Source organism: Trichoplusia ni, chromosome 2, assembly GCF_003590095.1.
Source record: "Trichoplusia ni isolate ovarian cell line Hi5 chromosome 2, tn1, whole genome shotgun sequence".
Classification (NCBI taxonomy): Eukaryota; Metazoa; Arthropoda; class Insecta; order Lepidoptera; family Noctuidae; genus Trichoplusia; species Trichoplusia ni.
In genome coordinates, this window is record NC_039479.1 from 16073386 (window position 1) to 16088875 (window position 15490).

General features: G+C 37.8%; 1 protein-coding gene across 1 annotated transcript; it reads left to right on the forward strand.

The window, feature by feature from the left end:
- The first annotated feature begins 323 nt into the window (after positions 1-323).
- LOC113501746 lies at positions 324-12126 on the forward strand. Its single transcript, XM_026882972.1, has 21 exons — positions 324-539; positions 753-943; positions 1031-1179; positions 1260-1405; positions 1652-1905; positions 1986-2141; positions 2254-2499; positions 4759-4966; positions 5164-5354; positions 5565-5713; positions 6049-6194; positions 6715-6968; positions 7040-7195; positions 7315-7562; positions 9882-10087; positions 10320-10510; positions 10599-10747; positions 10905-11050; positions 11137-11390; positions 11474-11629; positions 11724-12126. The coding sequence occupies exons 1-21, from the start codon at positions 350-352 to the stop codon at positions 11970-11972; spliced, it is 4035 nt and encodes a 1344-aa protein (XP_026738773.1). The 5' UTR covers positions 324-349; the 3' UTR covers positions 11973-12126.
- Positions 12127-15490: the final 3364 nt, after the last annotated feature.

Consider the following 15490-nt stretch of genomic DNA (forward strand, 5'->3'; position numbering starts at 1 on the left):
TATGGTGGATACTGAAATAAAAATAAAAGTCAAATTGCCCAACCAAAATATTACAATTGATTTCGAATTAATGTATCCATGAATAATCGTAGATGTGTATGCGCAGTACATAAACAGTAACACATATCTGCTACTAGATTCTAATTCCCGATCAGAGTTCCACAGTTTTAAAGTAAACTTCAACTGTGGAAACATGATGTCACCCTTGTAGACAAACCTGCGGAACTTACATTAACTGATTGATTACATTTTTGCAAATATAGATAATATGAGTATCAGCCAAATCACCTACCTATAAATAATGTGAGTAAAATAAATGATAGCAGTGTAGGGTGTGTCATCGACAACGATGCAGTCATTGTTAGTGCTTATAGCTCTGGTGGCTGCTGCGGCGGCGCTGCCGACAGAACTCCCGGAGCCGGGCCAGCTGGCTCTGATTCTCGGAGAAGAGGAGTTCGAGGACTACCTTGACGCTTACCTCGAATACGAATACAACAACAATGCAAACTCATCCGATGCTGGTGTAGACGCCCGAAGTGGTAAATAGTATTTTCAGTTTAAAAAATTTAAATGTGTTAATGGAGGTGTGAAAATGTGGGAGATTAACTGTTAAAAGAAGTAGTGAGATTCATTTAGGATCATCATAATATAATAGGATTTCTTTAAAAAAAACATGGTTTTCATCAATTCATAAAAATTTCACGTACGAATCGCAGAAAAAGATTCAAAATAAAATTCTTATCTTTTATTAGGGTGCACCATTAGAGTGAACGGTGACCTCGGCCAGCCGCAGCCTGTATACATCCGTAACAACCGGTACCTAGCAGCCAACGGCAACAGTGGTCAGATCAGACTCAACTCCAACGAACAAGTTGTTATTTCTTGCCCTGGCTCCGGTCGCACTATCCGCCACCCAAACATCGCTTCCAATGTTCACACTGCTGTAAGTTTAACATTTCCATAGTCTGGGTATTTTGTGTGTCTCTTATAAGTAGAAAGTAATATATTGATTTATATTTTTTTCCTATAGACTGCCCGATGTGTAAACAATGCTGTAATTAATGGTGCCGGCTGGTTGAATGGAAATGGAAACTTCCGCCAACTGACATGCTCTGCTCACCCATTCCACGAAGCTCAGGGTACCAATTCCCGTTGCTTCGGTAACAACCTAGTCATCCGGTTAGTTTTAGTTTTAAAAATAAATAACTTCGAATGACAATATATGTCAGCATTTTTATAAATCCTTGTTTATTTTTTAGAGTGGGTTTCATCGTCAACAATGTTTTCCACACTCTGTACTTCTCATGCTTCAACCAAAACCGCATGGAAGTCCTATATGTGTGGTATGACCAGACTCCTGAAAACGCAGTACACCAAACTGGTGTTGACAGGCCCAGTTGGTTAGGTAAGCTATTATAATATGAAGGGCGTGCAGGGGCTAAAGAGTATTTCGGTTTTACATGAGAATACCATTCTCTTTTTAACCGACTACGCGACTTCAAAAAAAAGGAAGCCTTTAGAATTTCGCACAGAATGGAAGGATTTTGTTGGTTTTTATTTCATTTAACTGTCATTTGTTCGCTTTTGTTCTTAGAGTAATATTACACGAGCATTTGGTTTTGATTGTAGTCTTATTGAGTTTTTCTTGCAGCTGGAAGCTTCTTCCCTGGTGTTGCCGTCAACAATATGTACACTCAAGCACATCAGAAAACTACCATAGCTCAATATGTTGGAAACAACTTGGCCAACCAGTACGTCACCAACCACCAGTTCTTGGCTCGCGGTCACCTTGCCGCTAAGAGTGACTATGTATTCGCAACTGGTCAGCGCGCTACTTTCTACTTCATCAACGCTGCTCCTCAGTGGCAACCCTTCAACGCTGGTAACTGGAACTCTCTTGAACAGGTACGACTTTAATTTAGTTTTTTTTTCATATAATGATTCTGTTCATGAAAACTTTTCATTCATTTATGGTGTTATTGTAGAATCTTCGCGCTCGCATTGGTGCCGCTGGCTACAGGACTGTCATCTACAGCGGTACCTTCGGTGTAACCCAGCTACGTGACGCCAGCAACCGTTTCCACGACATCTACCTCGTCCGTAACCGTAACCAGATCCCAGTACCAATGTACTTCTACAAGGTGAGTAGTAGCTAGAGAAAGATTAGTAGAAAATAGGAAATTAAACTCATGAAGTACTCAATGAAGTGCTACAATTATTCACGTGAAATAAATGTTACTTTGTTGTTCTCAGGTGGTGTACGACTCTTCTCGTCGCATCGGTACAGCTTTCATCAGTATCAACAACCCTCACTACACTCTGGCCGAGGCTCGCGCACGCCAGTTCTGCACAGACCGTTGCCGAAACAACAGCGCCTTCAACTGGATCAGATGGCAACCTGACCGTGTCGACATCGGCTACAGTTTCTGCTGCACAATCGACGACTTCAGAAGGACTGTTCCTCACCTACCTTCCTTCCAGACCAACGGTCTTCTTTCTTAAGATAAAATACGTGTATTTTGACTGATTGCCATAGTACCTAATCGCTAATTATTTATTATTCCCTACCAGTATCAATTTTTTGACATTTTGTTTTTTATTTTATTTTATAAAACTTAAGTATCAACTTCATTCTTAATGTTTTGTTAATACAAAATATCTGTTTGTAACAAGATTTTCGATTTTCATTTAATTATTTTAAGTGGTTATTCCGGTTCTTAATTTTGCATACGTAGTTATATTGCGTGATAATTATGATAAGTCAAGAGCTGGAGATGGAAGGTTTCCTATGATAAAACAACAAAACCCCATTGAGTTTGGCTTCGTTTGCTTTGTCTTGAAAAGTACTCTGATCCCAGAACAATACTGTAAGTTAAGCATATTGTTTTAATTATTTTTATGTTCATACTAGATTTGATCATATTTCTGAACAAGCCAGATATTTTTTAAGCTGTTTGTTTAATTATTCATGAGATGATAACATGGATATTTGATTGATCGACAGCCGAAGTGTTTAAGATAATCACACAAGTCGCGCGGATCGCACTCTTAATTTTATTTGCTTTTGCAAGCACATCACTGCCGGCGTTCTGTCGCTGTTTATTGAAGTGGACCGCGATAGTTTGACTTGATTGATTGCAAGGATTCCAGATGTGTAGTATTAAGTATTTTTAATCACTTAAGTAACCCTATCGGTTATGACGCAACTTCATAATCACGAAGATGCATTGGCCAGAAGAGATGACGTGACAAATATTTTTTGTATAACGCCTGAACTGAAAGCGCATCAATGAATAGAGAAAATCCGTCTATCAACATTTACACTGCTGTAAGTTAGTAAAATAATATATACTATATTGTATATAGGAACGGGCATCTTTCATACTCAAAGGGTAAGAAATAAACCCTAAAAAGTGTAATGACCCTCAAATACTTCCCTGTGGAATACCAAATGTATTTCTCATCTATATTTTATTATTCTTCTTATTTAATACTCTCTTCTTCTAGTATTTTTACACCGTCTTTTATCAAAGTATGTCTTTGTCTAATATAGTGTTTTTTCTTTGCGGTGAAATTTCATAGATTGTACAAGACGATGGATATAAAATAAATTGCCTAACCCTGATAAAAAACAGTGACTGGCATTTTATTGTCTATATTTTGAATAAGTGTTGTTTCTTGCGAAATCGTTTTAATTCGGTCCTGATTATATTTATCAATTAATAAAATAATCCAGGCATACATTGCTCTTTAAAGTATTTTAAAATTTTTCCTTAATTTGACAATACAATTTAAATCATTTGGTAGCATATTCAAAAAAGTAGTTTTAAAAAAGGACTGTGGGGCGTAAAATACTTTGTATTTTAAATTTTTAAGACGACTCCCACATTAGAGATTTAATCCTTCTGTCGCGGGGGTTCCACAATCATTCAAGTCACTTGCACAAAGACACCCAGACTCAAGACAAGTATTTGTTGATGTTCAAACTCGTTATGAAGTGTAATGATGGACTGAGAACACGCACATAGCATACACACCTTGAAGAATAGACTTAACTTATAGGTTGTCTGTGAGCGCACATTGCACCCCGCACTTTAATATTATCTTATCTAATTAAAAAATATGAATATAATTAAAAACAAAAATTGTTCACAGAATTTAGAATTCCGTATGCTGATGAAAGATTAATTGGAATAAATGGAAAGCCAGGTGTTTAAAGCTCGCAATTTGAACAAGAGATATGAAACGTTTGTGGGCAAAGTTACTTAATGTTGGTAAGTATAACACTCTCTACATATTCATATAATCGTTATCATCCACAAAACATTTCCGGGGATAACAGTGATAATGCGATGATCCTTCAAACGTGTTACTATATAACAGAAGTTAGAGTTAGATTTAAATATAAAATGAAAATGTTCGAAATGTTTTTGAACGAATTTATCCTTGTATATTAGAGATGTAAAATGTGTGCTTGGTAATGCTAAAATGCTACATGAGAACAGCTGCAAATATCATTCTATTGAAACTTAGTTAGAGTATTGCAATTCGTTAAGGAGAACAAGTAATAAGCTGCCTGATTTCAAGAGAGTTTTGCGATACAAATGACTGTGAAATTGTGATGACACGTTTAAAGAAAAACCTGCGGAACTTATAAGAAATGATTAATTTTATTTTTGCAAAATAGATAATAAGTTGTTTATCAGTCAAATCCCCTACCTATAAAAAAAGTGAGTAATTTTAACAATAACAGTGTAGGGTGTATCATCGACAACGATGCAGTCATTGTTAGTGCTTGTAGCTCTGGTGGCTGCAGCGGCGGCGCTGCCGACAGAACTCCCGGAGCCGGGCCAGCTGGCTCTGATTCTCGGAGAAGAAGAGTTCGAGGACTACCTTGACGCTTACCTCGAATACGAATACAACAACAATGCAAACTCATCCGATGCTGGTGTAGACGCCCGAAGTGGTAAATATTTTTGTCTCAAATATAACATAGCGGAAAACAAAATAATAAAAGTTTGAAAGGAAAGCGCAACTGATTCAGGGGTTTTTTTTATGGAAGTAATGATGGTACCACTAAATTTCCAACACAAACCAGATAAGAAATCCATAATCAGGTATTTTAAGTTAGAAACAATGTATTTCTTTTTAACATGTTTTTAGGGTGCACCATTAGAGTGAACGGTGACCTCGGCCAGCCGCAGCCCGTATACATCCGTAACAACCGGTACCTAGCAGCCAACGGCAACAGTGGTCAGATCAGACTCAACTCCAACGAACAAGTTGTTATTTCTTGCCCTGGCTCCGGTCGCACTATCCGCCACCCAAACATCGCTTCCAATGTTCACACTGCTGTAAGTGAGAAAACAATATAGATCGATGAAGATAGGCTTTTATACTAAGCCTAAGAACGATTGCAGCCCCTTTCGATCTTTGCACCTTAAACTTTTGTCACCCCCAAAATTTTGGGCCTATTGGTCTATAGAGAAAAAGAAATCCGACCCATCTAGTTTGTGTATGTATGAGGTTTTGTAAAACTTAAGAGTTGTTTCTTTTTGGTGTAGACTGCTCGATGTGTAAACAATGCTGTAATTAATGGTGCTGGCTGGTTGAATGGAAATGGAAACTTCCGCCAGCTGACATGCTCTGCTCACCCATTTCACGAGGCTCAGGGTACCAGCACCCGTTGCTTCGGTAACAATCTCGTCATTCGGTTAGTAATATAACATTCAATTTCAACAATTATAAATTAAATTTGAAACAGATTAGTTGTGGAATTAACTTGAGATAATGTTTTTGATTAAAATTAAATCACAAGTCGATATCAATTATATCACTTCACCTGTGGTTGATATAGCCATTTACATTATATCGATTTCTATTAGAATTGAATCAGTCTAAATCAATCGAAACAGTCAGTGGGTTTACCAGTTGAGTCGACCGTTGCCATCGTTGATATGTTGAAAATACTTACGTCGACTGCTACGAAACCTTATACCTTATCAAAATACAAAGTATCACTTAAATCCTATTGTTTGTTGTTTTCAGCGTGGGTTTTATCGTCAACAATGTTTTCCACACTCTGTACTTCTCATGCTTCAACCAAAACCGCATGGAAGTCCTATATGTGTGGTATGACCAGACTCCTGAAAACGCAGTACACCAAACTGGTGTTGATAGGCCCAGTTGGTTAGGTAAGTTAAAAGCTTAACAAAACTGCCCCAATTGTACAATATGTTCAGTTTTGGCGGTTATTACAATCAAGTAAAATACTATGCTGATTATGCTAGTGGTAGTAGTTTACTGGGCCACCACACGTAGATCTATAGTGAAACGTGTAACCTGCAGTAAAATTTAATTTACTAACATTGATGTTCATCAGAAAGAGGGATATTATTGTTATCTGCCTGAAAAAAAAGGCTGGAAGAAAACTCCCATAATTACGATGCCAGCTATCAGAAAATAGCAATCTCTTCTTAACAGGTCCGACTTCAGACTCTAGGAGAATCTCTGAACTTCGTTTTGGATAAACTGATTTTGTTGATTCGTATTTCATTTAAATTAAAATAGCTGTTATTTGGCTAATTCATATTTTTTTCATCAGGTTTGCCTCTGTATTTTTAATTTGAAATCGGTAGTAGGTTTTTGTTTTAAAAGAATATTTCACGAGCATTTGGCTTTGATCAAGGTCTTATTGAATGTTTGCGGTTGCAGCTGGAAGCTTCTTCCCTGGTGTTGCCGTCAACAATATGTACACTCAAGCTCATCAGAAAACTACCATAGCTCAATATGTTGGAAACAACTTGGCCAACCAGTACGTCACCAACCACCAGTTCTTAGCTCGCGGCCACCTTGCCGCTAAGAGTGACTATGTATTCGCAACTGGACAGCGCGCTACTTTCTACTTCATTAACGCTGCTCCTCAGTGGCAACCCTTCAACGCTGGTAACTGGAACTCCCTTGAACAGGTACGATTTCTGTTAGTTTTGCTCTCATTCCTTTTAAATAAGCATTCGGTTAATTGATTGTTACATTACAGAACCTTCGTGCCCGCATTGGTGCCGCTGGCTACAGAACCGTCATCTATACGGGAACATTTGGTGTTACTCAGCTACGTGACGCTAGCAACCGTTTCCACGACATCTACTTGGTCCGTGATCGAAACCAGATCCCAGTACCACTCTACTACTACAAGGTTAGTACATAAGAAAAGCCACTGCAGGGAATGAATCTAAAATTAACGATAGTTCAAACTAGTGATAACCGAAATCTATCAAAATTCTTTCTTTGGAATAAATATGTCTTTTTTTTTAGGTGGTATACGACTCCTCTCGTCGCATCGGTACAGCTTTCATCAGTATCAACAACCCTCACTACACTCTGGCCGAGGCTCGAGCGCGCCAGTTCTGCACAGACCGCTGCCGCAACAACAGCGCCTTCAACTGGATCAGATGGCAACCTGACCGTATTGACATCGGCTACAGTTTCTGCTGCACAATCGACGACTTTAGAAGGACGGTTCCTCACCTACCTTCCTTCCAGACCAACGGTCTTCTTTCTTAGATCCAAGAAATATCAAAATTTTATACAAATTCCAAAAAAATTAAAACAAAATGGAATCATGATTTTCATTCAGTGTAAGAATGTTTGTTTCACAGTTTGCTAGTCAAAATTCTACTAGAAGAAGTTTAGAGATGTTTTTATTATTAAAAATGACTTTTTCTTTTCAACCGAACTTTATTATTTGTTCTATTTTCATCTTAATCCTAAAAACATTTTATGTTGGACAAAAAAGATTATCTGCGGCGGAATAACAATATGACTTAAATTATAATTTGAACGACTGCTGCGATGTGTGACATCAGGTGGGGCAGCGAAGAGCCGCGCCTGAGCGCGACTTGCCACCATAGCCAGGGACTGTTCGATAGAGATGGCCAAGTAGTTCTGTTGAGCGGACGATGTGCGTCTGCTCAATAAAACCAAGATGGCGGGTTGCATCGAGGTTGTGTCGGATGCGACCCTAGTGTTAGGCGAGAAGACCGACGCTCCTTACACGTCGGCTGTCAGTATCGAAGCCGTAAAAGAATCGCCCTACTCAACGGCCAGCGGATCCCCACGATCGGCATGCGACACAATGCTATGCGTTTCCACATCAAAACACGGCTGACGCATCCGGCGTTTTAGTTTAGATTGTAAGAGAGAGAGCGTAACTGAGTCATACAGTTAAAAGTATTAAGATTTTGTTTTCTCTTTAAAAATGCTAATTAGGAGACATTAGTAAAGGTATAATTTAAGCATTGAGTCATGTCTTGGTTATGGAACACTATCTATGGTATGAAAATAAAGATTTTTTATTGTTAACATTTGTAACTCTTCAGTAACGGGAAAAGTCCCAGTCCTTTTTAAAGACGTGTACGGAGACGGGTCAAACTTGCAGGCTCAAGGCAACTACTAAACAACTGTAATTTTTGGAGTTGATACTATAATGTAAACAATGCCACCACAACCCATATCCGTCATAAACTATGAAACTCAATGAAAATCTATGGAAATTAAATTAGATTGATAGGTGATAACCTGCAGTCTTTAAAATACTCCCCCATTATCCACACCGTCACGATAGGCACGTTACACAGGAGGCATCCACTGGAATTAAAAGTGGTGCTATACCGATTTTGCCATCGCGGGACACATATTCGAAGTGAACAAATTAGATGACGACAACGAGAGATTGATTTCCTTAAGTATTCTCTCTGATTGCTTAAAGAAAACTCGTTTGTTTTAATGCAATAAAATACTTATGTGCATTGTGCATTTATAAGTACTATTAAACCATGGTCATATTTTTTTAATCCTTCAAGAAGATAGCTGTGGTTCAATCATAGTCGTCTAGACTAGTAGTAGACTTCGAAAAAGTACACTGTAATAGATCACTATGATCTAAACACAGCTATCTTCTTGAAGTATCAAATAGATGACCATGGTTCAATCATACGTATTTTGTCTACTAGCAGTTGTAATAGACCATTATGACGTGTTCTGTGAGGCCTAGGTGCACACACCTAGCTTACGTGCCTTTATGAATAGAATAATCTTGTAGGTGTATCTGTGACGTACGTTATTGATACGTACATTATACTCCGCAAAATATCATTATCTTATCTAAATCAACAATACTTAAAGTAATTAAAAATCTATAAGTGTTCAAAGATTTTAGAGTTCCATAATCCGTTGTCCATTCATTGAAATCATTTGTATTTTTAGTTAGGGGTTAAGATCGCATAAACTGCCGGTTGTTAATAAAAAAGATTAAGCTTAGGAGAAATTAGGAGTTCTATCAAAGATGTGATCAAGGAGGATGTCTAGTTATGCTGTGAAAATGTGTTTTAATGAGCGGTGCGAGGCTGAGAAGCTTTGGACTGATTAGAACATATGTCAAAAATCTCGCAAAACATCTTTTTCAATATACATCCTTTGCAAAAATAGTTCTCGCCCAATCCCTTCCATGTTTTGTATGAGCTAAAATCTAGCTCTGCTCAGCCTTTTTCACCAGGTATGATGCGAGGTGTGATGAGCTAGACGAGGCAAATTAAATTATTGTATTGGTTCTTTTTAAACTCGTGCCTCGTTACGAATCCATTTTCACCATCCACCAATTATCAGCAAATGAATTAGTTGTAAATCCAGCGGTAAAGATGGTATATGTGTGCAGAAAAACCCAATATTATAAAACTACTGCATGTAAAACATGGTGACACACTTAAAGGAAAACCTGCGGAACTTTTTTTAAATGATAAATTATATTTTGACTAATTTTGATTAAGAGTTAATCAGTGAAATCGCCTGCCTATAAAATGAAATGAGTAAATTAAAAAATGTAGTGTGTCATCGACAACGATGCAGTCATTGTTAGTGCTTGTAGCTCTGGTGGCTGCTGCGGCGGCGCTGCCGACAGAACTCCCGGAGCCGGGCCAGCTGGCTCTGATTCTCGGAGAAGAAGAGTTCGAGGACTACCTTGACGCCTACCTGGAGCACGAATACAAGAATAATGCGAACTCATCAGCTGCTGGTGTAAACGCCCGAAGTGGTAAATACCTACATTTTGCCACTTATTTCGCTTTTCAACAAATTCAGCAGATGAACCTATTTTGAGGGAAAGTGCGTTTGATTCTGGGCTATCAATTGTATAATAGCGTATACGTTACGAATTTGATCCCTGAATTCCTTTTTTCCCAAAATCGGAATCTTGAGGGATACCTAACATGCTGCAAAATTCATAACTTCTTTTAAAGATTAATTCTACTTCCTCTTGTTTTTAGGGTGCACCATCAGAGTGAACGGTGATCTTGGGCAGCCGCAGCCTGTATACATCCGGAACAACCGGTACCTAGAAGCCAGCGGTAACAGTGGTCAGATCAGACTTAACGCCAACGAACAAGTTGTTATTTCTTGCACTGGCTCCGGTCGCACTATCCGCCACCCCAACATCGCCTCCAATGTCCATACTGCGGTAAGTTTAACAATTATTTTAGGTTGATTTTAGTATACGTATTGTCGTGACCAAGTTTCATTCATAAAGCATTTCTTTTTGCCTATAGACCGCGAGATGTGTGAACAATGCTGTAATTAGCGGTGCCGGCTGGTTGAATGGAAATGGAAACTTCGGCCAACTGACATGCTCTTCTCACTCTTTCCACGAGGCTCAGGGTACCTCCTCCCGTTGCTATGGTAACAACCTTGTCATCCGGTTAGTATTTTTTTTTAATTTAAGAACAAAGCAAATCGTGCTATTTAAAAAAAATATTTTTTGATTGCGTTTGTGATTAAAATTGAATCATTAATCAATATAAATTATATCGATAAGATAACAAAGCATTACGCTAAGTTCCATTGTTTGTTCTCAGCGTGGGTTTCATCGTCAACAATGTTTTCCACACTCTTTACTTCTCATGCTTCGACCAAAACCGCATGGAAGTCCTATATGTGTGGTATGATCAGACTCCTGAAAACACAGTTCACCAATCAGGTGTCGATAGACCTAGTTTCTTAGGTAAGCTATATACTTGAGAATATTAGTGCAAGAAAATCATTTTTTTTAGTTTTTGTCGAAGCCTTAATAAATGTTTCCATTTGCAGCTGGAAGCTTCTACCCTGGTGTTGCTGTCAATACTATGTACACCCAAGTTCAACAGAAAGCGACTATTGCTCAATATGTAGGAAACGCCTTGGCCGACCAGTACGTTACCTCCCACCAGTTCTTGGCCCGTGGTCACCTTGCCGCTAAGAGTGACTTTGTATTTGCAACTGGTCAGCGCGCTAGTTTCTACTTCATCAACGTCGCTCCTCAGTGGCAGCCCTTCAATGCTGGTAACTGGAACTGGCTTGAGCAGGTACGAATTTACTTCATTTCTGTTATTATCGTTCTGCATACGTATACATTTGGTTAATATATTGTTTGATTATGTATTTACAGAATCTCCGTGCCCGCATTGGTGCTGCTGGCTACAGAACCGTAGTTTACACCGGTACCTTTGGTGTTACCCAGCTACGTGACGCCAGCAACCGTTTCCATGATATCTACTTAGTGCGCGAGCGTAACCAGATCCCAGTACCACTTTACTTCTACAAGGTTAGTAGTGACTAGAGAAAGGCTAGTAGAAACTAAGAAACCAAAATCTGAAACTACCAGCCGTTCAAATGTAATTATATTTTATTATTCTCAGGTGGTATACGATGCTTCTCGTCGCATTGGTACTGCTTTCATCAGTATCAACAACCCTCACTACACTCTGGCCGAGGCTCGTGCGCGCCAGTTCTGCACAGACCGCTGCCGCAACAACAGCGCTTTCAACTGGATTAACTGGCAACCTGACCGCGTTGACATCGGCTACAGTTTCTGCTGCACAATTGATGACTTCAGAAGGACTGTTCCTCACCTACCCGCCTTCCAGACCAACGGTCTTCTCTCTTAAGACAAAACATAATTTAAACTGAGTGTCATACTTACTGCAAATATTTTTTTCTGTGTCTGTATGTCTGTTTCAGTTTGCTAGTCAAGAATCTACTTAAAGATTTAAAAAGTTGTGTTCTTTTTAAATATACATTTGTTTCTAATCAAACTACATCTTTTACTTGTGTTTTTTGAGTTGATGACAAAAATGTTTTGTGCTTGGTCTGTCGTAATAATACAATATGATTTCATTGATAATTTTAACAACTACTTGACATGAAAGATCGTAAGATTTAATGAATTAAATTCTTGTTTTCTCTGTTGATGTAATTTAAATTGTAAATTCACCTTTGTATACAACAAAGGGAACAGACAAGTCAGTTAGTTTTTTGGACCGTAAATAACATCGCATGAATATTTAATTGATCGGCTTCTGATAGTCTTCTGATAGTAGGAAAGTCCGTAGACAAGATATAAGACCATGTTAGGAAAAAACTCACAAGTCCTTCAAATTTCACTAACATTTTTTTTATTAGTGCTTTGTGTTAAACATTTTCTTCTATTTGACAATAATTTTCACGTAGTTCGATACGCGTACTATATAAATATTCTATGTTTAAACAAGGGTTAAATATTGTAGGCCCGAGCCGGTGATAGCAAAACGGATGGGACGTGATCTGCACTGAATATTTAGTATCAATCACTGTACGCGATACCGTTGCGATTTGGATAGCTTTATTGATCACGCTTCTACGTTCTCAAATTACCAAAATATATAAATATATTCATTCATAGATTTTTCTCGAGTAAATGACCTAAGCGCAGATCAGTCGAAGAAAGTTTTCGAAGAACGTCTATTCTTATCCGTTTGAGGTAGCTTATGTCACAATTTCTAAACACTGTATCTTCCGACTTAAGTAGTGAAGGGTTCATAGCATGCATTTTTAAAGAACTTGGACAAAAAGCCAAGATAAAGGTCGCAGGTCGGGCTTGTGTCTTGTCTAAAACAAGAAAGATTTTACATAAACGTTTGATAATGGAGATTTTATGAAGGCTACTCAAAGCTGGTTGAGACACAACACGGGGAGGGATTAATGTTCAGTGACCCGTAAGTTGTCTTTGTTAAGATTACCTTCAAAGACGTATAGACGAAGTAAGTAGCATAACGCCAGGAAACTACTGATTAATCGATGGGACTCAAATGAATCAAGGATTTGAAAGAAAAGGGAATGCTTTGAGCACTGGTCACCACGTTGCCTCACTGGTTGGTGATTTCAGATTCCAATATTTGTAAGCCACGTTTCGTCACGATGTATTAATAAATCGTTTGTCAGATATGTCTTGGAAAAATTTAGAAAGTAATAAAAAAAAATATGTTTCTACACTTAAGCTTTGAAACAGAGGGACTTAGATAATACATTAATAATATAGCAACAATGGACTGTAAATAACCCAAGGTTGACCCGGTCTTTCGAAATAATTGCTCTGAATTTGTAAAGGTTTATCACATCATAATTCTAAGCCATGTGATAAATTGGTTACATTCCAATAAATGTCCGACCGCTCTTAATTATTCATGTCAGACAATTTAAACATCGTGTAAATAAACTTAAGTTATTAAGTCTTTATGAGGATGTTTGTTTCAGAATATGGTTGGTTACATTTAATATTTCATTCGAAGTGTTTACTAAGATTTTCAATACAGTGTTATTGAAGTATTGATGATAAATAAATTGGCTGTTTATTTCTATACACCAGATATGAAAGACAACACATCTCAAAGTCGAACAAAATACCCAAAAATATTCGTAAACTTGATAGATCATTTCTTATTCAGGACCGATATAGAACAATTTGAGAAGTGTATACCTCCTTTTTGTTAAAACTTAGTTATACAAGTCCATCGTACCTGGCGAAGGGAAGATATATTTTAATAACAACTTTTTGCACGAGCAGGCTATTATTTTACGAGTTGGGCAGAGATTAAATGTCGGGTAAGCGCCGTATGCGGTGTGGAAGGTGAACCTCCTGTTATACTGCCTACTTAGTACTGCTTACTACCTTCATTCTGGGTTTATTCGGTCTTCAAACATTTGCAGCTTAACATTATAACTGGTCCACTAACCTGCGAAATAAAAGCGCAATAAAAAGAAATATTGTGCGCGATATTGTTGACATAAAGAGTAATAGGATTCAAGAAAACTATAAAAGATTTTCTCGCGAAAAAATAATACTTTGTTTGAGGAAGATTCGGGATTTTCTTAGATCTGTGGAGCTGGTTATAAAAAATATTTTTATTTTATGTATACCCAGTGGATTGTGAATGTAATATTGAATTTCGCTTAAACGTTTGGTTCGATTCCTATGACAAGTGATTTCGAGTGAATACTCGACTTTGATTTGTTAAATTTGCTTTCCAGACACGAAGGGCTAGATGGATTTTAATAGATTCTATCTTTTCTACATAGCTTGTATGTACCTTCTCGTCTTCTATCTTTAGGAATGTGATTGTCCTTCATAGAAAGATCTATGTTTACAGGTATGTGAATGTCCCGACCAGGCGTCCTAGTGTGATATTACAGTTGTGGAAGAGCAACTCCGCTCTACGCCACAAAGTTAGTCCGAGGTCACACTTTTACTACTGATATACCTAATATTACTTTAAAGCGCGGCAGTTGGGCCTCAGCAGGATACTCTAACTGTACATAATTCCCCGTTGCTTTTGATCCTTTTAGGTCAAAGAACAAAGAGCAATTATGTACAATAAAATCGCTGTTCTAGTGAATCCGCACTGACAGACAACACCCTTTCTCTACATTTTAAAAACAGAAACTCGAACAAGAGCAAATTATTTCATTCTGCGGTGCTGAGATTATACGGTACTTTTGTTCTTCATTTTAATTAATAAAAGATATTTTTAGAAACGAAATTAAACGCTTTATATACTTAATAAAATAAAAACGACGCGACGTAGCGAAGTAATAACAGCAGAATTGTATGAGGTTATTGCGACGACGGTTCAGTTATATTATATTTATGGCTCAATCGGATTAATGAACAATTAAGTCAGGAACAAATTAATTTATTTTGAAGGTGAAATGAGCTTTGCGTATCTTGCAATCGGGAACAAAGCTTAGTGGACAATGTTTTGTTAACGTTACTCAGTATTTCTCTTTGTTTGAATTATAAGCAAACCTGCAGCTACATGAAGGTTCTATAAAAAGCTTCCTTATCTCTGAATAGTCACTGAAATGTAAATTAGAAAGGAAAAGGCTTTAAGCTTTGCACCCAAGGGTCTCGAATTACCTTACGTTGTTGACTGCATTTACATACTCAAACACTTCGTCGTAAAGTGTATATTTTAAGCTGGGGTAGCTTAAAGTATTTTATTCACCGTAAGTAGTATGGGACAATCGTATCTATCGTTGTATTCCATGTTTATAGCACAGAGTTCTAACATATTTAAGTACAATGTGTTGCGGCGTCAGAAATCGTAAAAGCCCCTAAAAACGAGTGTTACGAAGGATATTTATTATCATC